The 26,417-nt window shown below is 45.6% G+C and overlaps 1 protein-coding gene across 2 annotated transcripts; it reads left to right on the top strand.

Annotated features, from left to right (window-relative positions):
- The first annotated feature begins 1,624 nt into the window (after positions 1–1,624).
- Positions 1,625–23,474, top strand: LOC306938793 (uncharacterized protein). 2 transcript variants are annotated; one of them, XM_079523111.1, is made up of 11 exons: positions 1,625–1,752; positions 6,811–6,879; positions 9,379–9,406; positions 9,581–10,673; positions 11,996–12,086; positions 13,967–14,050; positions 15,438–15,557; positions 18,589–19,237; positions 19,517–19,627; positions 20,286–20,342; positions 20,472–23,474. In XM_079523111.1, the coding sequence occupies exons 1-11, from the start codon at positions 1,684–1,686 to the stop codon at positions 22,115–22,117; spliced, it is 4,017 nt and encodes a 1,338-aa protein (XP_079379237.1). In that variant the 5' UTR covers positions 1,625–1,683; the 3' UTR covers positions 22,118–23,474. The 2 variants fall into 2 exon arrangements, with proteins under 2 accessions (XP_079379237.1, XP_079379236.1); XM_079523110.1 differs by having other exon boundaries at positions 18,583–19,237.
- Positions 23,475–26,417: the final 2,943 nt, after the last annotated feature.

Here is a 26,417-nt window from a genome sequence, read left to right as displayed (position 1 = left end):
TTTGTTGTAACTAATATTGTTGTATTACTGTTTTTTTTGTATGTAATCTCGGCATCATTGTAAATGAGGGGTTCCCTCAATGGTCTCTCCGAGAATTTAAATAAAGGTTGAATAGCCTACTTTCTTCTCATGAATTTCAAATATATTTCTGGTGCCTATATTTTGAAACAATCAAACTGTGTGTGTGTGTGTGTGTGTGTGTGTGTGTGTGTGTGTGTGTGTGTGTGTGTGTGTGTGTGTGTGTGTGTGTGTGTGTGTGTGTGTGTGTGTGTGTGTGTGTGTGTGTGTGTGTGTGTGTGCGTGCGTGCGTGCGTGCGTGCGTGCGTGCGTGCGTGCGTGCGTGCGTGCGTGCGTGCGTGCGTGCGTGCGTGCGTGCGTGCGTGCGTGCGTGCCAAAATAATACATTCCCTAATTGTCTAGACTTCTTGTAAATTAAGTAATGCAGATGTTTAACAATAATTGAACTCTTGAGAGCGTACTAGCCTATACAGGTCCATTTGGTTTCATTTTACGCTCTCAAGAGTTAAAGAAAGATCTATAAGGGTCAATTTGCTTACCAGCTCCAGCCTCCATCCATCATTTAGCTGGGGCCTGGGGACCACCTGGAACCCCCTCAAGGACCACTGGTTGAGAAGAGAACCACAAATGAGGTACAGGCCTGCTCCCGGCCAGTGGGAGGCAGCAATGTGCCTAAAAGGCATCAAGTCTGCCGGAAGTCACATGAAGTAGAAGAAGGAGGAATGCAGGGTTGCCATGTCTGCTAATTATAAGCCACAAGCCATAAGCTTGTTTTTTCTGTGAAGTTGCTTGTACATAACAAGTAGGCCTACGTTTTAACAGCGGGCGACAGACGATTTTTTTGGTCTATGGGACCCGGCGACTACCGGCGATAGCAGGCGAACAGGCAATGGTCGAAAAGTAGGCGGCCAAACGTCGCCCGAATAGATACAAATAATTCATCTTTTCGGGCGACACTGGGCGATTAGGCGATGTGTCAGCCAATGCTTGCCTGCTGTTAAAACGTACTGTAATGTTGTTTAAACTAGGGTTACATTTTCAAGTCAAGGACCCCCAAATTAATATATATTTGACCCCCGTCTGAAAACATGTTATGCCAGGAACCCCCGAAAAACAAGATTTGTGTTGTTAAAACGGTTTAAAGAATAGGCCTTTTTCCCCCCAAAATATCAAGATCTTTTTCTTGTTGAAAATTGTAGATCTACAAGCTCACAAATCAAATAGCCTCTATGTATTTACATGTTTTAAGGGCAAAAATGTGAATCCCTTAACTCCATTACAAGTGTAATGCTTTATGGTGTCGTCCACAGTTAACTGTTTTTCTATTGAGTTGTGCTTGAAATGTACTGTAATTCTGCAAACTGTTAATACATACTTCAATCAATCAATCAATCAATCAATCAATCAATCAATCAATCAATCAATCAATCAATCAATCAATTAATCAATCAATCAATCAATCAATCAAATGCTTCGCTTCTTTTGGTCTTGTTTTCATAGACCTGGTTGCTTGTTTCTCGACTGTCTCTCACACAATCTGGCAACACCGGATTGGAGGCTCGGGTTCATTGTGTTTTAAAGTGAGATAAACAATAAGCTACGGCGGGTTGGATCTTTAATATTTACATTGTAAACAACAACAATCACACAACAACATCAACAACAATGGAGGCTCTGGGTGGAGGAAGACCGTATGAAGTGGACACTAGTACGGTCGATTTCATCCAATGCGAGGTGAGCAGAAAAAACACAAGCGACTGTAGGCTGCAGTCCTGCAGAGTGCAGACACACACATGCAGTTCTTCAAATAACATCCATGATGGAAATGTTGGCCACCATGCAGGTTCAAATAAAGACGTGTGTATTAATTGTATACTATAGGCCTATACTACTGTGTGTTGTTCTCCCTGCATGCAAATGCTGCCTGGAGCAGAGGAGCTTATTATTGCAGCATGAGGAGTGATGCCTTTTTAATTTTTTATTTTTTTTCGGGAAGAAAACCTTTTTATATATGCCTCCATCGTTGCTCGCCTTCATTTTTCCGCTCAAATAAATAATTAAATAAGTGTTGTATCGTGGCCTACATTTCTTTTTCTGGTTGTTGCACAAAAAAGAGAATGAATTCTTCCTTTTTGTGCAACAACGGTGTTGCTATATTTTCTATTGCATAGCCCTGGTTAGTTGTGTCTTGTTGTGCATGTTGTAGTTCTACAGGTGCTGCTGGACTTTGGTCAACAGGTTATTAATAATTGACTTGAGCCTGCAGGCAGGAATGTTGTTGTTGTTGTTGTTGTCACTTCACTTGTATTGTTATAGGTGTCTGTCAGGGAACTGGAATTGGCATCATAATTTTAGCAGCGAGCAATATTTTTTTTATGAATTGAGTACAAAGCACCTCGTGGAAACAGTATACATTGCCTAAGCCAGTGTTTCCCAAACCTTTTCATGTCAAGGACCCCCAAATTGACACTAATTAGCCCGCGGACCCCCCATTTGAAGAGATGCCAGGGACCCCCCATAAGAGAAGATCTTTACGGCTCTAGCAGTGATTCTCAACCATGTTTAATTTCAAGGACCCCCAGTTTGACATGCATTAGGCTACGGACCCCCATTTAATGGCATTGGTTCCATTTGCGCACTCTCAGAGTTACAGACCCATAAGGGTCCATGTGGTTCCTACAGTAACTATCTTTTAGCTGGGGACCCCCTGGAACTCCCTCAAGGACCCACTTTGGGAACCACTGGCCTAAGTTCTCTGCTTGAACTTCTGTTAAACATTTGTAGCCTGGGGGTCCACAGTACCATAGACAGACCCTGCCTGGTGTAGCCTGGGGGTCCACAGTACCATAGACAGACCCTGCCCGCCCTGTAGCCTGGGGGTCCACAGTACCATAGACAGACCCTGCCTGCCCACTCCACTGTTTGTCTGAGTGTAGCCTGGGGGTCCACAGTACCATAGACAGACCCTGCCTGCCCACTCCACTGTTTGTCTGAGTGTAGCCTGGGGGTCCACAGTACCATAGACAGACCCTGCCTGCCCACTCCACTGTTTGTCTGAGTGTAGCCTGGGGGTCCACAGTACCATAGACAGACCCTGCCTGCCCACTCCACTGTTTGTCTGAGTGTAGCCTGGGGGTCCACAGTACCATAGACAGACCCTGCCTGCCCACTCCACTGTTTGTCTGAGTGTAGCCTGGGGGTCCACAGTACCATAGACAGACCCTGCCTGCCCACTCCACTGTTTGTCTGAGTGTAGCCTGGGGGTCCACAGTACCATAGACAGACCCTGCCTGCCCACTCCACTGTTTGTCTGAGTGTAGCCTGGGGGTCCACAGTACCATAGACAGACCCTGCCTGCCCACTCCACTGTTTGTCTGAGTGTAGCCTGGGGGTCCACAGTACCATAGACAGACCCTGCCTGCCCACTCCACTGTTTGTCTGAGTGTAGCCTGGGGGTCCACAGTACCATAGACAGACCCTGCCTGCCCACTCCACTGTTTGTCTGAGTGTAGCCTGGGGGTCCACAGTACCATAGACAGACCCTGCCTGCCCACTCCACTGTTTGTCTGAGTGTAGCCTGGGGGTCCACAGTACCATAGACAGACCCTGCCTGGTGTAGCCTGGGGGTCCACAGTACCATAGACAGACCCTGCCTGCCCACTCCACTGTTTGTCTGAGTGTAGCCTGGGGGTCCACAGTACCATAGACAGACCCTGCCTGCCCACTCCACTGTTTGTCTGAGTGTAGCCTGGGGGTCCACAGTCCACACCATAGACCAGGGGTGTCAAACTGATGATCCGTGGGCCACATGCGGCCCGGGGAGAGGTCCAATGCGGCCCTCGAGATGATTTTCAAAAAGGAAACAACGCTGCTACTCCCCCTTCCCCACCTGCCCTGCTAATGGCCCTGCTGTAGACGGCTTTGTCTCTGCCCAGGTGCGGAATGTTGTCACTGATGGGCTCGTCTATTCAATGAGTTCTCTGATACAGCAGGACATGGAGAGGCTAAGCATAGTTGTTACAGCTCAGTAGAGTTTAATTTCCCTTACCAAGTGAGGAATATAGTCTACTTACACACGATAGTCAAAGCAAAGAGATGCAAAGTGTCAGATTTCATGATGGCTACATGTCAATTTGCCATTATTGTAGCCTACAACTGTAATACAAATAAAGTCAATTTATGTCAATAAACAGTCTAGAAAACAAAGCAAACAAAACAAAGCAAAGTGACAACTGTGTAAGTCAACGCACGTGAGCTGAAACTGGCCGCGGCCCTCATCAAGTCACCTTTCGCGCCATGTGGCCCTTGCCCCAAAATGAGTTTGACACCCCTGCCATAGACAGACCCTGCCCACCCTGTAGCCTGGGGGTCCACAGTCCACACCATAGACAGACCTGCCCACCCTGTAGCCTGGGGGTCCACAGTCCACACCATAGACAGACCTGCCCACCCTGTAGCCTGGGGGTCCACAGTCCACACCATAGACAGACCTGCCCGCCCTGTAGCCTGGGGGTCCACAGTCCACACCATAGACAGACCCTGCCCGCCCTGTAGCCTGGGGGTCCACAGTCCACACCATAGACAGACCTGCCCGCCCTGTAGCCTGGGGGTCCACAGTCCACACCATAGACAGACCTGCCCACCCTGTAGCCTGGGGGTCCACAGTCCACACCATAGACAGACCTGCCCACCCTGTAGCCTGGGGGTCCACAGTCCACACCATAGACAGACCTGCCCACCCTGTAGCCTGGGGGTCCACAGTCCACACCATAGACAGACCTGCCCGCCCTGTAGCCTGGGGGTCCACAGTCCACACCATAGACAGACCTGCCCACCCTGTAGCCTGGGGGTCCACAGTCCACACCATAGACAGACCTGCCCACCCTGTAGCCTGGGGGTCCACAGTACCATAGACAGACCCTGCCCGCCCTGTAGCCTGGGGGTCCACAGTCCACACCATAGACAGACCTGCCCACCCTGTAGCCTGGGGGTCCACAGTACCATAGACAGACCCTGCCCGCCCTGTAGCCTGGGGGTCCACAGTACCATAGACAGACCCTGCCCACCCTGTAGCCTGGGGGTCCACAGTACCATAGACAGACCCTGCCCGCCCTGTAGCCTGGGGGTCCACAGTACCATAGACAGACCCTGCCCACCCTGTAGCCTGGGGGTCCACAGTCCACACCATAGACAGACCTGCCGACCACTCCACTGTCTGTCTGAGTGAGACTGAGAACGGCTTCTCTTTATTAGCCAGTGGTTCTCAAACACTGGACCGGGACCCATTTGTGGGTCGTGGACACATTATTATGGGTCCCCTTATTTTTGGTTTACTACATCTAGCTTATAATTATCATTAAAAATAAAAAACATTCCCAAATTCCCGATTTTTTTTCCCAGTCGTTTCATCTAATATACGGCAACCTTCCCCGTGTTTCTTCACTGGTCCGATCCAGAAGAGCGCAGTTTGCCGGCCACTGCTACAGAGCTGACAATGACGTTATATCTTCCCTTCTTCTCTGGAGTCCTGCCTCAAAGCAGACCAGAGGTAGAAAACTGTCGTTCCCTGATGTCATCGCTAGGGACACATGCTTCAGTAGGCAGGAACTGGGGGTGGCAATGAAGGACCGGGAAGTCTGGCGTAGCATTGTGGAATCCATGATCTCGACCGCGGTCGAAAATTGATGATGAGTTTCATGAAGTAATTGGAGAAATGCCATAAATTAGATCAAATATCTAAGAAGTAGTGAAAATAGCTGATCTACAAGCACACAAACGGGGTGTGAAGCGACACGTTGTGAGCTTGTAGATCGGTTATTTTCACTTGTTTGGGTTCCGGGCGAACATCTAATGTCTGTTTTGGTCCATGCGTTAAAACGTTTGGGAACCTTTGCTCTAAGCAGTCTAGTCCAGTGGTTCCCAAACGTTTCCGTGCCAAGGACCCCCATATTGACACGAATTAGCCCCACGGACCCCCATTTGAAAAGATATGCCAGGGACCCCCATAAGAGAAGATTCTTTTGCAGCTCTAGCAGTGATTCTCAACCGGTTTAATTGCATGCATTAGTCTAAGAACCCCCATTTAATGGCATTTATATCTCTGGGACCCCTAATTTATATTGAAAAATCAATGTTAATTTAACTCTGAGAGTGTACAAATCCTTGGGGGGGAAAATAAATAAAAATAAAATGTAATTATAGCATCAAAATCAGTTTACGCTGACCACTTTAACCTAGATCTATATCATTATTTTTCGTCGTTATGTTGCTATGGCGAGGAATGTCTGGAGCTCTCTGGTGGAGCTGTTGCCCCCGTGACCCGACTATGGATAAGCAATTGAAGATGGATGGATGGATGGAGGGATGGATGGATGGATGGATGGAGGGATGGATGGATGGATGGATGGATGGAGGGATGGATGGATGGATGGATGGATGGATGGAGGGATGGATGGATGAAAATAGCAGATCTACAAGCTCACAACGCATCGCACCTCTACTGGGCCCATTTAGACTGCAGTCAGATCTGATTCGAATCTGATTTATTTCTCAAATCTGATCTTTTGGCCCCGACCGTTCACACTGCAGTCCCGATTGGATCTGTCACAAATCTGTCACAAATCTGGCAGACAAATCCAGCCTGTATCAGATCTGTGCCACATCCAGTTTGGAATCTGATTTGTTTAAATGAGTCAGGTTGTTGCATTCAGACTGAGACAGATTTCCTGAAATCAGATTTGAATCGGATATGAAACCACCTCTTTATTTTGTTCTAATCTCTTCCCTCTCCAGGTCTGCAATGAAACCATAAGGGGTTATTCATCATACCAAATGCACCTGACCACTCCTGGACACTTGCAGGTACGGAACTATTTTTGAGTGGTGTAAACCACTCTTACAACTGGCTTTGTTAGTGCTCAAAAAATGAGCATGGTTGCTATGTTCACCCTGTTCACCCGGGTGTGATTTCATTACGTCAGACATGATTTCATTACGTCAGACAGGCTAAGACCTTACACCACTCAGTTCACACAGGTGTGATTTTTTTCCCCTATATTAAGGTGCGTTCAGACTTGAATATACATATTCGCCTCTGTTCATTCCGTTTGTGTCGCGCCGCTCCCGTTCACGCAACTATCGTCTTTGCATTGACTTTGTATGTAATCGCGCCACTCTAACCATCCAAGTCTGAACGCAGCTTAACCGTTTCCGCGCCATTGCCGTAGATCTAGGTCAATTGAAGCCTATTATTTTATACTACGCTTACCGCCATTGCCGTTGATCAATGGCAATCACGCTTTTATAGCGCTTTCGATCGATCAAGCCATAATGCTACTTGCCTTAGCATCGGGTAGCTACCTAACCCTCATGACAATGGATCGCCCATCTTAGATCATCCTCGCCATAATAATCCATTCTATCTGTTTCTTTCAATCGCCTGTATCTCCTATTCCTTGTCCCAGATGGCATTTTGGTCAAAACAATGTTTGATGGCACAGAGCCGACGCTGTGGAGGCCTCCAGTGCCCTGGTATAGACCCATCTTGTAAAAAACAGTTGAACGAGACCCGTTAAACTTACTAGGATAATACTACGATAATACTAGCATTACTACTAATGCTGCTGTGAATTCGATCCTAATTTTTCAATAAATGCTAGCGGGCTAAGTGTTAATAGGAAGAAAATCACACTTGTGTGAAGTCAGGGGCGCTATTATTGTCATACATCATCACATTCCGTGCTCAGCCAATCAAATCATCGCACATTTGGTACACACAAAGCTGGGCATAGGAGGGGCTAGTAGTAGTAGACTTTACCATATGCAGACCGCAGCCATCTTGCCATTAAGTTAATTTGCCATTGACAGCCAATACATCCAAACTGAAAAGTCCTATCTGATTATATTAAAAAACATTAAACTCACCAACAACGCAGCTGTACGAAAAGCTTGAATTATCCTCGCAAAGTGTTTGTTTCTAAGTGTTTGAGCTTGGCAGTGCTTGTTGGATATCACTCAACAGCCCTGCTTACCACCTGTTTGGAATTTGCACATAATGCAGGAAGCAGAAGGATGTTGCTTTACTGAAAACGAGGGCTTCCAAACTCCAATGGCAAGACGGCCGCGGTCTGCATATAGAGCGTCGCAGTCCCGCCTCCTACCCGGGACCAGGAAATGAAATCCAATGCATTATTCTCATAGACATTTCGTAAAGTATTTATTTAAAGACGGTTACGCCGCGGACAAAGCCAACTCGAGTCGTGACAACTCATGACAACACAAACAATATTTTGGACCAAACAAATAATTAGAAAGAAGAAAAAAACGGCAGGTTACAACACTTTTTTTGTTGTTTTTCTTCTTTCTAATTATTTGTTTGGTCCAAAATATTGTTTGTGTTGTCATGAGTTGTCACGACTCGAGTTGGCTTTGTCCGCGGCGTAACCGTCTTTAAATAAATACTTTACGAAATGTCTATGAGAATAATTCATTGGATTTCATTTCCTGGTCCCGGGTAGGAGGCGGGACTGCGACGCTCTATAGTCAATACACTGCTAAGGCCTAACATGGGAAATACAGTAGATTACCAATGCTGGTCAAATCAATTCGTGTTGATTTAACTCTTGTCTTTCGCCTCTACGACACCTCAGATGAGCTGTGGACTTGGTTAAAACACTTAAACCGCTAGCATTTATTGATAAATTGTGATATAATTCACGCCAGCATTTCTCCCTGTTCAGCTCTTATTTTGAAGAGCCAAATTTCCAGACCGGAAGTGCTGAACGTATGATAGGGTGTGTGACGATGCAAGATCTCTTCCTTGTTTCCCGTCCGGTCTAATGGAGTCTAATGGAATGTAACACAGAGTCTGGGCCGTGGAATAAACCTTGTTTTGACCAAAAATGCCATCTGGGACAAGAAGGAATAGGAGATACAGGCGATTGAAAGAAACGGGGATAGAATGGGTGTTTATGGGCACGATGATCATGATCGTGCGATCCTGTGTTATTGACAGCACCAGCTAGCAACCTGACGCTAACGCGAGTAGCATTATGACTTGATCAATCAAAAGCACTATAAAAGCCCAATTGCCGCGGAGCTACGCCAATGGCGTTAAGCGTAACATCGATTCATTGCCTTTAATTCACGTAGATTAATGGCAATGGTGGTCTTTGTGTTAACTGTTATCTGTAACGATGGGATGTGTGTTCGGTGTTCCCATTATGACATAACCATGTCTCTGTTAGTAGCAGTGGTGAAACTGTCCATTTTGACCATGTGGACAGATTACCAGATAATGCTGTTCAGTTCTGCTGACTGACTTGACTTTCATGCTCTCCCTTTTCTTTTTATTCCTGGCAGAAACTAAAGGATCAATTGGTTTTTCAAGGTAAGGATTGTATTATATTATTTCAACAAGTTTACAAATAATCTCAGACAAACAACAGACAACCCATTTTGGACTGAGTTCGATTAAAAAAAGGCTTCTAAATCCTAACAGTTTTTTGAAAATGTGTGAATGTGTAACTCATTTTTAATTTTAATTTTTCCCTGAACAATCTAGGCCAGGATTATTCTAGCGGCGTGTCGTCATCTCAGGATTCCGGCGTGTCCTCTCAGTCACAAGACTTTACAGATTATCCAGGGCAGTACCCCCACCACCACTCAGGGCGCCCTGACCCAAACATGCCGCCCTATCACACAAATGACCGCTACATGTCGGCAGACGCAGAGAGAGGTGCTACTGCCTATCCAGGCGAGGGGCATCATCTGCACAGACGTGACGATTATCACAGGGAATATGGAATGGACTCTGAGGACATGTCCAGAAGAAACTTCCACCAGGAGTCCGACGGTGGTACCAGGCGTGATTTTAGGGAGGAGATGACTCACGGACCAACCTACCACAATGACGCTCCTCTTTACAGGAAGCCCTCGGCAGGAAGCGAAAACCACCTCGTGGCGTTTACGGGAGCCGAGCACGGCCGCGTTCCTCCTTCTGCCGAAGCCGCGGGGTCTCGCAAAAGAGCCTATCCAGGTCACAACCCGCAAGGGGCAACATACGCAGAAGGTGACCCTCACAGTCGCGCTTACCAGCCAGGAGGTTCTTCCGTAGATTTCTCCCATGGAAGGGTTCCCTTTGACATCGACACTCACCTCGGGCAAAGACGGTATCCCGTCGACCCCTACTCGAACCCCAGATCAGAGCCCCACCAAAGACCCTACCCTGGAGGCGAGGGTCAAGACGGGGCTTATTACTCCGAGGACAATCCCTATCGACCGCTCTACCCTGGCGCTCACCCACAGCGGGGGCGGCCTCTAGACGGGGAACCCAGCAGACCTGGCGACGCTAGTGGAGCGGGTAGGCAGGATCCGAGGGGCCAAGACGTGGCCAACAGGCAGAGGCTTGCCGAGCCTACGGAAATGGGACGATGGCAAGAGGGGCCAGCAGCAGCAGGTGAGCCTAGCTTCAGCGGGAGAGCTCCTCCTATGGCCAACAGACTCCCCGACGGTGCCAGAGCAACGTCGGACGTCCCAGAGCCGCTCAGAGGTAGTCTGCAATGGCCGTCTGAGGATCATCAGATGAATGAAGGGAAAAGAAGGAAGAAGAGCTTTTCAGACGCCGCTGAAGAGGAGACGGAGAGAGCCAAGAGGATGTAAGTCTGTATTGACTTGGTGGTGTGTTGTTGTTTCTATTACTATGACAGCAGGGTCTTCTGTACACCAGGCTGACTTCTATCTTACACAGGAAAATGTTTATGTTGTTGCGATTGCCGGTTGGGCTGAAACCTCAGTCTCATAAATTAACGCCATACTTGATCACACTACAGCATCACACAAAAAGCATCACATGTAACAGATCTGCAAGCTCGAAACGTGGTGCGTAGCGACACATGTTGAGCTTGTAGATCTGCTACTTTTGCTGTTTTTGAATTTGAATCCTGAAAAGTAACAGTTGCCACCCGACTCGGACGATATTGTTTTATGAAACGCAGCCAAAGGGTGGCGCTATAGCACTGAATCGAAAATGCAAACTTTGAACGTGCATAGCTCATGAACCGTTTGACCGTTGGCAATGACACTTTGATACACTTATGTGTCTCCTCATGCCGAACAACGTTCGTGTTCTGACTTTTGACCTCTGACCTTTAGATCACCCGCCATTTTGAATTATATGAAAAACAGTTAAACTCCTCCCAGGATCTTTGATCAAAATGCACAAAAACTAATCTTTTGAAAATTGCTGGTTTGTGAAAATTCTTCTGCTTATAATACATACATGCAGCATCATATGCTTATGTCACTTTACAGTATCGTAGAGGGTCATGCCAAATAGCACTGAAAGCAGTCTTACTCCAATTGGCACTGAATTGAAAACTTTGAACGTGCATAGCTTATGAACCGTTTGACTGTTGGCAATGACACTTTGAACAATCATAACTCATGCTTTGTTTGGCCAAAATTCCACATGTTCCTTGACTCATGGGGAACACATCTGTCACTTTGACAAGTAAGCTCCGCCCTCAGATATTCCGCCATTTTGAGCATAAAAATGCTTATACCTGATTTTCTGCCTGGACTTTTGAGCAATTTGCGTGAAACGTCCTACACACAATCTACAGTATGGACCATTATCTGAAATCCCGGTCGAAGAGAAGTTTGTACATGAAAACATGAACATCAAACACACTGTAGAAATGGATAATGACATGCCCAAAATGAGGACACACATACTTGTTACCAAAACACTCAATGATGTTACTGTTTAAAATGTAGTGACTGATTGTCTCTGTGTAGCTCAGTCAGTAGAGCTCTTGCCTTCGGACCACAAGGTTGTGTGTTCAAATCCGGGTACTGACAACTCAGCTCGTCAGTCTTATTTGTGCATATTGTTCTTATTGCGTATTGTCTTCTTTCTTGGTCCCGCCTTATCGCTGCTTGCAGCTATATTATTATTATTTTGTATTCCTTCTTAAAGACAAGAGGGGCCAGCAGGTGATCACCAGGGACCAGGTCTAGGACCAACGACACAAGACATCCATGGACCTCAGAGGTGCATGAACGAACCGGTAAGTAAGCCTTGCTGAGCCATGAGGCCCATAGGGCAGGAACCATGAGGCCCATAGGGCAGGAGCCATGAGGCCCATAGGGCAGGAGGTAGGAGGCCCATAGGGCAGGAACCATGGGCCCATAGGGCAGGAGCCATGAGGCCCATAGGGCAGGAGCCATGAGGCCCAGGAGCCATGAGGCCCAGGAGCCATGAGGCCCAGGAGCCATGAGGCCCATAGGGCAGGAGCCATGAGGCCCAGGAGCCATGAGGCCCATAGGGCAGGAGCCTATCTCCTGTTTCTGTAGTGTGAGGCAGCTTGATGTACAAGACTGGACATGATGTACAAGTACACCCCCTGGACATGACGATAGTATGTCGCAGGGACTTACCCCCAATCCAACCTGCTGAATGCCAAGCAGGGAGGCACTGAGACTTTGATATGACCCGGGCTGGGGATCAAACCCAGATTCGGCTCAAACAAGGGATGAAATTAATTTTGCTGCTATCTATGCCACTAACATGTGGAACACCCTACCAACAGTCATTAAGAAATGTAAATCCCTAGACTCCTTATATGATGATTTAAAATTGTCATAGAAGTGTATATCTGTAGCTCTATAAATGTTTAAATACATAAATGATTAATTGAAAATGGAGGACCCTGATGTAAACAAGTCTTATTGGTTTTTCTGATTTTAAACTCGTAGCAGTTTTTGTATTGACCTGTACTTTCGTTTGAAACTGTACCCATTCTACAATCTGTGAATACAATTTCCAATCAATCAATCAATCAATCAAACATCAACCTTCCAGCCTCTGGGCGGACACTAACAACAAGGCCACTGAGCTGGTGTGCCCAACACGTCTATCGTAAAACAATTGAGAAATCATATCTGACCCGTAGGAGAAGGAGGGAGGTCCCGCACACTGTCACTTGCTGGTTCAAGAGCTTTTAAGTCTTCTCTTCTTTTTTTTTTCTTAAATTTGTATCCCTCGATTTTTTTAACCAATTTTTTCACCCCTGTGCCAATTATCTAATGTGATCCTGGGCTCTCTACACACCCTCCGCCAACCTAGTCCCCATATATGGGGGACATGGGGAGAGCAACGGACTTGAACTCATGCTTCCTTCATGCCTGAGTGTCCAAGTTGCTCCTTTACACCTGACAGGGGGGAGTTTCCCTGGTTGGACGTAGCGCGTGGAAGGAACACGTTATTCCAACCAGTTCCTTTCCCCTCCATCAGGCGCCCCGGCTGGCCAGGGGGAGGCAGTTTGTTTAGAGACCAGGATTACTGCATGTTTTTGTGAGGGTACCTACCCTAGGGGACACGGGGAGAACACAGGAAGTCTTCTCTTCATGAGAAATTCTATCTGGCCAGCATTTTCTTAATGGTTTGCCAGTTTTATCTAATCCGTATAATGATGTCTTAATTGATGTCATCATCATGGCAGCCTGGTAAAACGAGGATCCGTTCTCCTCAGCCATTCACACTTCTTCTCCTTCTGGACTAGCTGACCTAGCTGGACTCTCCGTCTGTGTGCCTGCTGGTGACTGTGGAGTCCAAGGTGTGAGGGGAAGAGCCGGGGGCAGTCTGGGCACGGAAGTGTTGGAAGCATGGCATATTACTGGGTTTAATGGGTTTAAAAGGCAGGTGGCTTGCGCACATCCAGTTCCTGGCTGGTGCCCGACCAAGGCAAGTACAATGAAAAGAAGAGAGTCCGCACACAGGATTGCTCCAATGGTGTTCTTTTATTGAAACACCATAGTTAATACACAACGTTTCGACCGCAGGCGGCCTTCACCTGATTTCAATAAAAGAACACCATTGGAGCAATCCTGTGTGTGGACTCTCATCTTTTCATATTACTGTAATGACCTCCTGTTCTTTTTTTTTTAGGTCCAGTACAACACAGAAAGTCACCCAAGAGAGAACCCTGACTCTGAGAAAACTCCAGAGTCTGGCAACGTCTCTGATCTACTGGTAAGCAGTGGCGGAAGTACATTGACTTATGTATGTGTCTACTGTGCTTAACACTTTGACTTCTATTCACGAGTTGCTCGAGTTAATTCATTGTAGAAAGTTCCCTGTGATTCGCGAGTTGCCCGAGTTCTGTTTTCAATGTGTAAGCCACGTTTTTAATCAGTTTTAAGTCATACGTGCAATCCACCAGACAGAATGGGATATGAGACGCGTTTTGATGACGGCATCGCAAAAAGGTCTGTCGCTCTGGCGTGCAAAGGGTTATGGGAAATTGAGTCCCCATTGTTTACAATGGGAGAGCTGCCTAGCAGCGCGCGGCTGCCCCGTCCGGTCTGTTGTTGTGGTCGGCACTTTGGAATATCGACATATAAAAGAGTGTCGCAGTCCCGCCCCCTTTCATGACGACGCCAGGCCCAGGAAATGGTTCCCAATGCATTTTTCCCATAGATATTTCAAAACGTATTTATTTAAAGACCTTTTAAGCGTCGTACGAAGCCAACTCTTGTCGTGACAAATCATGACAACAAACACAATATTTTGGACCAAACAAATAATTACAAAGAAGAAAAACAACAAAAAAAGTGTTGTAACCTGCCGTTTTCTTCTTCTTTCTAATTATTTGTTCAGCCCGAAAAATTGTGTTTGTTGTCATGATTTGTCACGACAAGAGTTGGCTTTGTCCGCGGCGTAAACGTCTTTAAATAAATACTTTCTGAAAAGTCTATGAGGAAAATGAACGGGGATTTATTTTCCGGGTCTCTCGAGGGGGCGGGACTGCGACGCTCTATATCAGGATGATATCGTTATGTCATGTTGTAGTCATTGTTTGGTAGTCATTGTTGTAGTCATTGTTTTGTAGTCATCAGGCCGGAACCATCAATCTGGAACTTCCTTTCCCTCAAACTGATTTTTCCCAATAAAAGCTGCAGGCTACGAGAAAATGAATCACGCTTTTATTGGGAAAAATTGGTTTGAGGGAGAGGAAGTTCCAGATTGAGAGTTCCGGCCTGATGACTATAAAACAATGACTACAACATGACGCAACGATATCATCCTGATGACTACAAAACAATGACTACAACATGACGCAACGATATCATCCTGATGACTACAAAACAATGACTACAACATGACGCAACGATATCATCCTGATGACTACAAAACAATGACTACAACATGACGCAACGATATCATCCGCTCTTGACCGGATCACACAGCAATTTTGTAACACAGACCAGGCTTTCCCCCTCGCGTGGTTAGGAGGGAGGGGGGGATTCAAATTTGCCGGCGAAAAACAGCCAGTGGATCATATTGGTTCTCACTGACCTGTGCCAACTTGGAAGTGATTCCACTAATATTTTCACTTTTTTTCCATGTCGTCTACTAGAAAACCATTTCTAGCTTGGAGATTGAGGGTGTGGACGATGCGGACTTCCTGAAGAACACACTTTGCAACCTTCTTAAAGACTTCCAAGCCAAGAAAAGGCTGGAGAAGACGATGGAGAAGGTACAGCATGCATGTCCATAACCTATTAACCCATTTAGGCCTGACCTCAAAAATTAAAAAAAAATCTTTCTAAATCCTCCAGTTTTCTGAAATAAATATTTTCATGATTTTTCAAAAATAGCAGATGTACAAGCTCATATCGCGCCACCGAGTGACGCGCTACGAGCTTGTAGATCTGCTATTTTTCAATGGCTAAATTATAACAATTAAATTAAATCCGTTACTAATATATATTTAAATATTTAAATCTGTTGCTAATATAAATCGGTGGTTCTTAAACTGTTTCGTGTAAAGTAAATGTATTTGGCCCGCCGACCCCCATATCAAAATATTGTGTTCCAGTGACCCCCAGAAGCATAGAGTTGAGTTCTCTGTAACATCATCATACATGCTACATGCTACATTCCGTGCTCAGCCAATCAAATCATCGCTATGGGGTGATCAGCCAATCACAAGCCAATGGCTGGGTTTCCCAAAGAAATGTTGTGTTGCACGTAGCTTGAACACACCCCTCTAGGCCACACACAGACATCTGTGTGCGGCCTAATTGGCTGCATGGCAGCCAATCAGACACTATGTCCTTTTTTGGGAAACACTGTCAAACACAACAACATAGAAATAGACAACCTAGACTAGAGCACAGCCATACGCAGATCTCGAGGGCACTCGAAGGATGATGATGAGCGCCCCTCAAAAATATTTGAAAAGATTCTAGCAGATCTACATTCAAGCTCATAGCTTCGTGCCACACACACACAGCTTGTATATCTGCCAAGTATAAAATGAAACGGATGCTTTCCCGATTGTAATGGGTTAACCCATTCAGATCCTGAGGCCCATCAAAAAATGCTTCTAAATCCTGACCGAAGTTTTATGAAAAACTTTATGAAAATAAAATAAATCACACACGTGTGATGAGAGGGGCGCAGCGAGGGCATGATGATTTATACTGTGGCTCAAGAGGTAGAGCAGGTCGTCCAATGATCCATGGGTCGGCGGTTCGAATCCCGGCTCCTCCTGTCTACATGTCGAAGTGTCCTTGGGCAAGACACTGAACCCCAAATTGCTCCCGATGTGCTGGTTGGTACCTTGCATGGCTTCCGCCGCAATCGGTGTATGAATGTGTGTGTGAATGGGTGAATGTAATGCACATCTATGTAAAGCGCCTTGGATAAAGGCGCTATATAAATGCACCATTTACCATTTACCATTTATATCAGCCAGATGACGTCTTACGTTGTACTTATCCTAAACAAATATCAAAGTCCATATACTTGTCTAGCACAAATTACATCACAGTTTACATTAAACAAACATTAAATTCCATAGACTTTTGCTGGGACGGGAAATGTATACCACCATACTATACCACCTTTATTTATATAGCACATTTAAAGCTGATATAGACAATTTTCCAGTGTTTGTACACATAATTCAAATAGCTCCACCCCCCCCCCCCCCTGTCATTATATTGGCCGAGCCAGGTCACTTCAGGCTATGGGATTGTTGTTGCTGCTGGAAGGGACGCTATGGATATTGCACTCGTATGGCTAAATATGACATTAAGAAATTATGAATTTCTATCTATCTTAGTTGCAACAATGACATTGAGTTGACATGTTTTTTTTAAGGGTAACTGTAGCATAATCGCAATATCACACGACTGACACGACGAGTCCCGTGGTAGTCTCGGATGAGGAAGTAGCGGAGGAGGAGACTCACTAGCTCTCAATTCAATTATCTTTTATTTGTAATCGTGCATATACAACATATATTGCCCCTCAAATGCCCCAGCCACTACAGCGTTCATGTGAACTGTCCATGGTTATTCATTGCAATGAAGAAAAATCGGAAATGATTATCCGCGACGGCTGTCACCGTTGAATGCGAGCACAGGTTGAATGCATGCTTCAAGCCGGCGGGGCAGGCAGGCAGTCGCCGCGGCGGTGACTGGTGACATGATACTATTACTCACTTCCACTTCCACCATTTCAACAAATAAGCACAATACAGTACAACCCACTCCACATGAACGATATTGATGTAACCAGGAGATTTCAACAATGTTGATGAAACTAAGATATGGGGATAATATTATACATTGCAATGAAATCGCGTTTAAATCCCCCCCGACGTCCCGACTAGTAAACTCTAGTGGATATAAACAGTCCCTTCAGCCAGAGGGGGCCAAAGGGAGAGTGTGATGTTGCAGGAGAACACCTCAGCATCATAATATAGGGAAAAAAGGCCCAAAAAATACATTTATATATATTTTAAATTTTGGCTGAAAACTTGTCTATATCACCTTTAAATAACAACAACGTTGCACCAAAGTGCTTTACAGTAAAACAATAATAAAAACCACAACTTAATTTAAAAACAAACAACATACACAGTGTCGCATTAAACGTCAGAAAACAACTCGTACTGTGCTTGGAAAAGCCAAAGAATAAAAATAAGTCTTGAGGCGTCATTTAAACACCTGAAGGGTGGGGGCGTGTCGAGGCAGCTCGTTCCAGAGCTTGGGAGCTGCCACTGCAAAAGCCCGGTTCCCTCTGAACTTCAGCCTGGTTTTATAATTAGGCTCTCGACAAACATTAAAACCCCAAAAGGGTTTCCCGTCATGAATGGGTTAAAAGAGGGGGGGGGGGGGGGGATTTCATGAATATTAAATGAATATGAATATTAAACGAATATGAATATTAAACGCCCAATATTAAATGAAGGTGACCCATAAGGCCAAATTGATCACTAAAGGGGAACAGGTTTTTGTGGTTAAGGCCCCAATGCTCTGGAATAGCCTACCAGAGGAACTGCGGCCTCAGTCTCTAACACATTTTAAAACCCTCCTGAAGACCCATTTTTATAGAATAGCCTTTGCATCTCCTTGATTCATATCAGTGTTTGTTATTTTGCATTTTCTACTGTTTGTTTTTGCATCATTGATGTATTCTGTTGATGTTTGACTGTTCAAAGCACAAGTTTTATTATTATTATATTCATGTATCGTCATCGATTCTCGTAGCTACAGAGCCCAGGCCGTGCAGGCACGTCGACTGATTTCCCTTGTATGAGCAACGAACAACAAGGCCAGCGAGACTTAAACGTCACAGCAGGTCCTCAAGAAGGCCAACGGACGCCTGCACCAGCCCAGCGAGACAGAAACCTCACCAAAGGTCCTCATCAAGGCCAACAGATGCCTGCACCAGCCCAGCGTGACAGAAACCTCACCGAAGGTCCTCATCAAGGCCAACGGACGCCTGCACCAGCCCAGCATGACAGAAACCTCACCGAAGGTCCTCATCAAGGCCAACGGACACCTGCACCAGCCCAGCATGACTTCAAAGAAGAACCACAAGACAGGCGCGTTGACAACCAACGCAGGCAACCGCAGGAAGCTCGCAGACAGCAGCAGCGGGACAGTGACGAGCAAGGGCAGGATGCGCGGGATCATAGAAGCTGCCCTCCTTCTTCGGGTCAACCTCAACGGTGCGCGCTCGTTTTCTCAAACCTGCATAGCGAGTCTGACGTCTCATGTCGTCTAGCCACCGAAAGCAGTCACGCAGCATCGGACGCCTTCAGATTACACTACGACACAGAGGCAGAGTCGGATGAAGAATGGAAACCGATGAGGGCGCCGAGGGCACCGAGCAGATGTACTCCATTCCTAGATACCGCTAGTAAGTAGTAGAAGAGTTAATTTTGATCGTGTTGAGATGAAATGAGATTTATGTATTTTTTACGTATTGTATTTGTGATGTAGCCTAATGTATTTATGACAGTAGATGCATGGTAACTTGTGTGTGTGTGTGTGTGTGTGTGTGTGTGTGTGTGTGTGTGTGTGTGTGTGTGTGTGTGTGTGTGTGTGTGTGTGTGTGTGTGTGTGTGTGTGTGTGTGTGTGTGTGTGTGTGTGTGTGTGTGTGTGTGTGTGTGTGTGTGCTCATTTTATGTGGTCAAGCCATGGGAAGGGGTGGACACACTCTTTCGGATTCCTCCGACACGGACGTGGAAGAATGGACACCGATGAGGGAGTCGCGTCCAATGAGCAGATGTTCTTCTGATGCCAGTGGTGAGAAGACCTCCAAGCTGCTTCTTTTCACCTGACAGGGGGGAGTTTCCCCGGCCGGACGTAGCGAGTGGAAGGAACACATTATTCCGACCAGTTCCTTTCCCCTCCTTCAGCCGCCCCGGCTGGCCAGAGGGAGGCCATTTGTTTGTGAGGGTACCTACCCCAGGGGACACAGGGAGAAAATGCAAACTCCACACAGAAAGGCCCTTTCGCCAACCCCACCTCGGGTATGGGCACTGATGACGTGGAGGACAGAACACGCCCCCAGGGTCCCCAGCGGGAATCGAACCCAGGACCTTATAGCTGTGAGGCAACAGCACTACCGTCTGTGCCACCGTGGCCCCGTTTTTTTATCATGTTTGAGATGAAATTAAATTAATGTAGCGTGTACATGTAATGTATTTATACTGTACTAGAGCGGTGCCCGTGGGGCCTCTACAGCGGTGCCCGTTGGGCACTGGCCTACTTGGAACGATGCAAGTTGGAAATGCATGCCTGTAGCGAACCCAGCTGGCCAATAAGGTTGAAGACTGACTGACGAATTTAAGTTGCTTTATTAATGAATCAACGTAGAACTAAAACAAAGAAAAACACAATATGCATCATGAATCAGACAATCAATAAACACATCCAACATATAACCTTTCTGTGATTTCAGACACAGAGGAGCCACGGCCAACGTCTAGATTACCATCTGTTGGCAGTGAAAATACAGGTAAGAACAAAGTCCAGGAGATCTCTTTGTTCAATGCTTGTATCATTTACAAAGCTAAAACCCCAACACAAAAAAAGAATGTATTTTATGGTAATGTATTTTATGGTAATGTATTTCTATCATTTTCAGGTCCAACAGAGCAACGAAGCGAAGCGGACGACGTTGGTGTAGGTGAACATAGCACAGCTGCAGAGCGCGAATGTGGTGACAAGCCTGGCGGAAGTGGTCCAGCTGCAGATCCTGAGTGGTCTAAAACCAACTGGCAGCCAGAGGACATTCCTTTCACTGCAAAGCCTGGACTTATCAACGATGCTGCTGCTCTTGATTCAGACGCACCAGTTGACTTTCTTGAGCTATTCCTGACCGATGAGCTGCTCCAGCACATAGTTGATCAGACTAACAACTATGCAAAGAGGATCACAAAAACGGTAACATTCGGCCGAGTACCACATTCAAGATGTCACTCATGGAAACCTGTCACGGTTCATGAACTAAAACTCTTCCTAGGGCTCCTTTTTCTCACTGGTATCATTCATAAGCCTTCAATAGATATGTACTGGTCTACAGATGAATCATTAGCTAGCCCCTACTTCGGCAAGACCATGACTCGCAATAGGTTTCAAATTATATGGAAATTTCTCCAGTTCAGTGATAGCACATTAGACAATGGTACTGACAGGCTGTACAAGATCCGCCCGGTTTTAGATTACTTACTCTGCAGATTCCGTGAAATGTTTCAACCAAACACTAACATTTGCATTGATGAAGGTACACTTCTGTGGCGTGGGCGTTTAAGTTTCAAAGTGTACAATCCCCAAAAACCTATCAGATTTGGCATAAAATCCTATATTTTGTGTGATTCTGAGACAGGGTATTGTTTTAACATGAAGCCCTACTGTGGAGATGCTACTCCCCTGGGTGAAACAATTCTCTTTCTTCTTGATCGCCTAGTAGGTTATGGCTATAGATTGTTCATGGATAACTTTTACAATTCTGTAGCACTGTGTAGTAATCTACTTGATCTGAAAACCCATGTCTGTGGTACACTAAGAAGAAATCGAGGTGAACCAGGAGCCCTTAAACAAGTTAAAAAATCTGACCTTAAAAATGGGCAAACAATCATGCGTCACAATGACAGGGTGATGGTCTTGGCCTGGCGGGACCATGGCGTAGTGAAAATGGTTTCAACGTTCCACCAGGACGAGATGCAAGAAGTTCTGGTATGGCAGAGAGGCCAGCCGGAAAAAGTGCCAAAACAGAAGCCTGTTTGCGTTGTAGAATACAACAAGTCAATGAACGGCGTCGATAGAATGGACCAAAACATTGTGTACTACCCGTTTGTCCGGAAGACAGCCAAGTGGTCAAAGAAATTTGTAGCCTACATGTTTGAAATCTGTTTGTACAATGCTTTTATTCTTTACAAAGCTAAAAACCCACGGGGCAAGTGTAAATGCCAACTCTCATTCCTGTTAAGTGTCATACATCAATGGGCAAACCTGTCGGGCCCGCTATATGACCTTCCACCTGCACCCAGACCGAGGGCACCACGCACGGACCCTCAGTGCAGGCTGGATGGCAACTTTGCAGCCCACGAACTCGTTTCGATCCCTCCCTCCCCCAAAAAGCAGACTCCAACTAAGCAGTGCAGGGTTTGTGCCAGGAAGTCCAAGCGAGGCGAGACGAGGTACATATGCAAAACCTGTTGTATCCCCTTACACACGGGGAAGTGTTTCACGCTGTACCACTCAAGGAAAAACTATGCCGATGCTGAATAAAATGGTCAGTGGTGGGAAAAAGTAGGGAGGGAATTTGTTAAAGTACAAAAAGTAAAAGTATGCCTGGGCCGGCCGAGCGGTCCAGACACCTAGGCTGGTAATACACCCTGACAGCGTGTCGCGGGTTCGAGTCCCGATCCAGACGTCCTTTGCTGCGTGCCTTCCCCCCATATCTCTCCCCCTTTACTTTCAAATTACTGTAATCTATCAATAAGGCAAAAAGCCTTGAGCATAGCAGATCTACAAGCTCACATTTCAAGTTTAATGTTTCGCATTCGTTTTTGTACCGCCCGTGCAACAAAGTATGTCATGGATTTACTTTGAACTGTTGCACTGTATCGTCATAAAACATGTGAAAACAAATACAAACTTAGATAAAAACAAAAAAGTACAAAGTATTAATGGAGCCTAATTAATGTCACGTCACGTTATGCCTGTGCATTGTGAGCTTGTAGATCGGCTATTTTCAAAGGGTCTAAATGTAGACCTATATAGACCTGAAGTGTCTCATGTATGTTTTATAAAACAATAGAAATCTATAAAGTAACTAGTAACTAAAGTTTTCAAATAATTGTAGTGGAGGAAAAATTACAATAATTGTGAGATGTAGTGGAGCAGTATTGTGGCCATACTCGCATATATTTGTGCAGCCTCACCCCCCCCCCCCCCCCCCCCTCCCAACGAGAGCGCTGCGTTATCTCATGCAGATCGGCTACTTTCGCCGTTTGTGAGGACGCACACATGGGCGTGAGGAGCCGCGGAGAAATGTGTTATTATGAGGGTCGGTTTTAACCTGTCTCCGCCACATGGTGGCAGTAGTGAGTCCCTGCTCCTACCTCCATCTGGTCTCGCTCGGGCACAGACAATTTACTCCGAACCAGTGGATTTCAAACAAATCAGTGGCCGCTAGAGGCGGGATCAAGGCGATACTGATGATGTATTGCAGTTCAAGGACCCCCAGTTTGACATGGATTATTCTACGGACCTCAATTTAATGGCATTTCTATCTCTGGGACCCCAATTTATATTGTAAAATCAATGTTTTTTTTAAACTCTGAACCAAATGGACCTGTTAGGGTCCATTTCATTTCTGCCGCTGGTTCGGTTCATCGTCTCTGCTGGAGAGAGACCAGATTGAGTTAGGAGGAGGGAACTTGTGAACTCAATACTGCCGCAATCTGGCGGAGTCAGTTTAGGTCGGCTTGGCACTTTTTGGCACATTCCTCTGCCCCGCTGTAGTGGAGTAGAAGTTAAAGTATTGGAAATTGGAATTACTCAAGTAAAGTACAAATGCCTCAAAATTGTACTTAAGTAAATGTACTTAGTTACTTTACACCATTGTAAAATGGTGTCATGTGAACTAGGCCTAAGCTTGCACTTGACATTACATGAAAGAAAACAATGTCTTCTTGGGAATGTCATTTTTCCATTAGTTCTTCAAATGTCATACTGTACATACATGTGTTATCTTTTTACATGTAATGAATGAATTATATATTTCCGTGGATGTTATTTGAAAGCTGCATGATTTGTTTAGTTTAGCATTAGAGATGTCCCGATACTTTATCGGTATCGGAAAAGTATCGGTATCGGCCATTATTTGTCATATCGGGTATCGGTGAATATGCCAGTCTAACCACCGATCCAACACAGGGGTAAGGGGTTGACACTATGGCAGTAAATAAAATGTTGGGGCATATGGAGTTTGATTTTGAGTTGCCCAAACTGCAAGTGTACGTTTGAGTGAGGAGTCTGCTATAAACACAACACCAGATATCCAGCTAGATAGCTATAAACACAACACCAGATATCCAGCTAGATAGCTATAAACACAACACCAGATATCCAGCTAGATGGCTATAAACACAACACCAGATATCCAGCTAGATGGCTATAAACACAACACCAGATATCCAGCTAGATGGCTATAAACACAACACCAGATATCCAGCTAGATAGCTATAAACACAACACCAGATATATAGCTAGATAGCTATAAACACAACACCAGATATCCAGCTAGATAGCTATAAACACAACACCAGATATCCAGCTAGATAGCTATAAACACAACACCAGATATCCAGCTAGATGGCTATAAACACAACACCAGATATCCAGCTAGATGGCTATAAACACAACACCAGATATCCAGCTAGATAGCTATAAACACAACACCAGATATCCTGCTAGATGGCTATAAACACAACACCAGATATCCAGCTAGATAGCTATAAACACAACACCAGATATCCAGCTAGATAGCTATAAACACAACACCAGATATCCAGCTAGATGGCTATAAACACAACACCAGATATCCAGCTAGATAGCTATAAACACAACACGAAATCACAACACTGGTGTCTGTATCGGCTTCCACAGAAACTGGGATAGGGATCGGATCGGGAACGGAAAAAGTATCGGGACATCCCTATTTAGCATACAGTTTGCTCACCTCGCATTCGATGAAATCGACCGTATTCTCGACTTCATACAGTGTTTCTATTTCCAGAGCCTCCATTGTTGCTCGCAGTGTGTGTGCTTACACCGAATAACAACAATAGCGTGCGTGTCAAATGATTGAATCGTACGATAAAGTAAGGATAATCAATGCAAATTGAATTGATTTTTCTGTAGCGTTATGTTTAAAGGTCCATGATGCGAGCATTCGGATAAATTACGAGCGCTGTCCGTGGTTTTGAACAAACATCCGATGTTCAGATCTGATTTGTGAATTTTCACCTCAGCGCGATCGACATATTACCGTTTCTGGCAAAAGATAAACATCGTGAGCTAATGCTAACATTAGCCGTTTCTTCTCTCAGTCTGCGAGGCCGCGAGACGGGATGTAATTGAGTAGTAATCCAGTAATTTCCGTCGGCAGAAGATAACTACCACCAATGACCACTAGGCGGCAGTCAAAGAGTTTTAACACCTATTGTGCCAAGGACGTGTATACGTCTAATCTAATACAACTGCGGGTGCCTTGGACGTGTTTAGTCGTCTTTAGGTCCTTTTGTAATGATATAAAACGGGGTCGCCGCAATCCATGCCGCCTTCAGCGATCCTAGACATGTTTCGCGCACTGCCGTTCACTTCCTTGTTTAGTGTTTACGGCCCAACTAAACTGTCTGTTCTCTGTAAATCTACAGCGCTCTCCATGGTTTTGATCAGAACGGCAATGTTCTGTCCTCATTCCTGCCTTAACCAAGCATCTCGTTTAGAATATTAACGATTCAAAAGAGAGAGTAGATGTGACAGCGCAAGGTATTAACGGAAGATAACAGCAGCAGTAACCTACTGCTGTAAGTGTGCATGCTTACCATAGGCTACGTACGCTCGGGTATAAACAGTTAAAGCTGTTGTTATGCAAAGTAGTAGCCATTTGAATTCGGCACAGTACTTGTCACGGCACTCGGTGCCGCGCTATGAGCTTGTAGATCTGCTATTTTTCAATAGCTGAAGTATAACATAATGCTAGAAACACCAAATGGGTTGATGTACATTTGTGTACATTTGTGAGGTTCCTTCTTCTTTGGCTTTTTGATATCTCTGCTGTCGGGACAACTCCAAAATGTTAATTTTTCAGGAAATGAAGAAATAATATATAAAAATATTGATGTGACTTTACATATTGTCAATTACTTGAACTGATGTATGCAAAAATAATCTAAAACCTCAAAAATGGAGATGGGTGGTTTCCTCCCGACAGCAACGATATGCAAATCGCCATGGCATTATTTGATTGTATTTTCTTGTTGTTGTTGGAAGGTATGTGGTCTCTCTCTGTCTCTCTGTCTGTCTCTGTCCGTCTCTCTGTCTCTGTCTGTCTCTCTCTCTCTCTCTCTCTCTCTCTCTCTCTCTCTCTCTCTCTCTCTCTCTCTCTCTCTCTCTCTCTCTCTCTCTCTCTCTCGTCGACAAACCAGAAGCATGGTGAGCCATCAGCCGTGCGCTGAGAGATGAAGGATGCCCCCCCCCCCTCTCTCTCTCTCTCTCTCTCTCTCTCTCTCTCTCTCTCTCTCCCTCTGTAATTAACAGGAAGGTGGGAAGGAGCAGCTCCAGGCGCATCCTGTGTGCACGTACGCACACACACACACACACACACACACACACACACAAACTTCCACAGTTTGGTCTTTTTTTTTTACAAGTGTGTATGAATTGATCGCCCACTGAACAATGAGCGCTCTCTCTCGTTCTAGGCACACCACACACACACACACACACACACACACACACACACACACACACACACACACACACACACACACACACACACACACAGACAAGTGATTCA

The sequence above is a fragment of the Electrona antarctica genome (assembly GCF_951216825.1).
Source record: "Electrona antarctica genome assembly, chromosome: 15".
Classification (NCBI taxonomy): domain Eukaryota; kingdom Metazoa; phylum Chordata; class Actinopteri; order Myctophiformes; family Myctophidae; genus Electrona; species Electrona antarctica.
The sequence above is the reverse complement of the archived record's forward strand: the minus strand, read 5'-3'. Positions and strand labels throughout refer to the sequence as shown.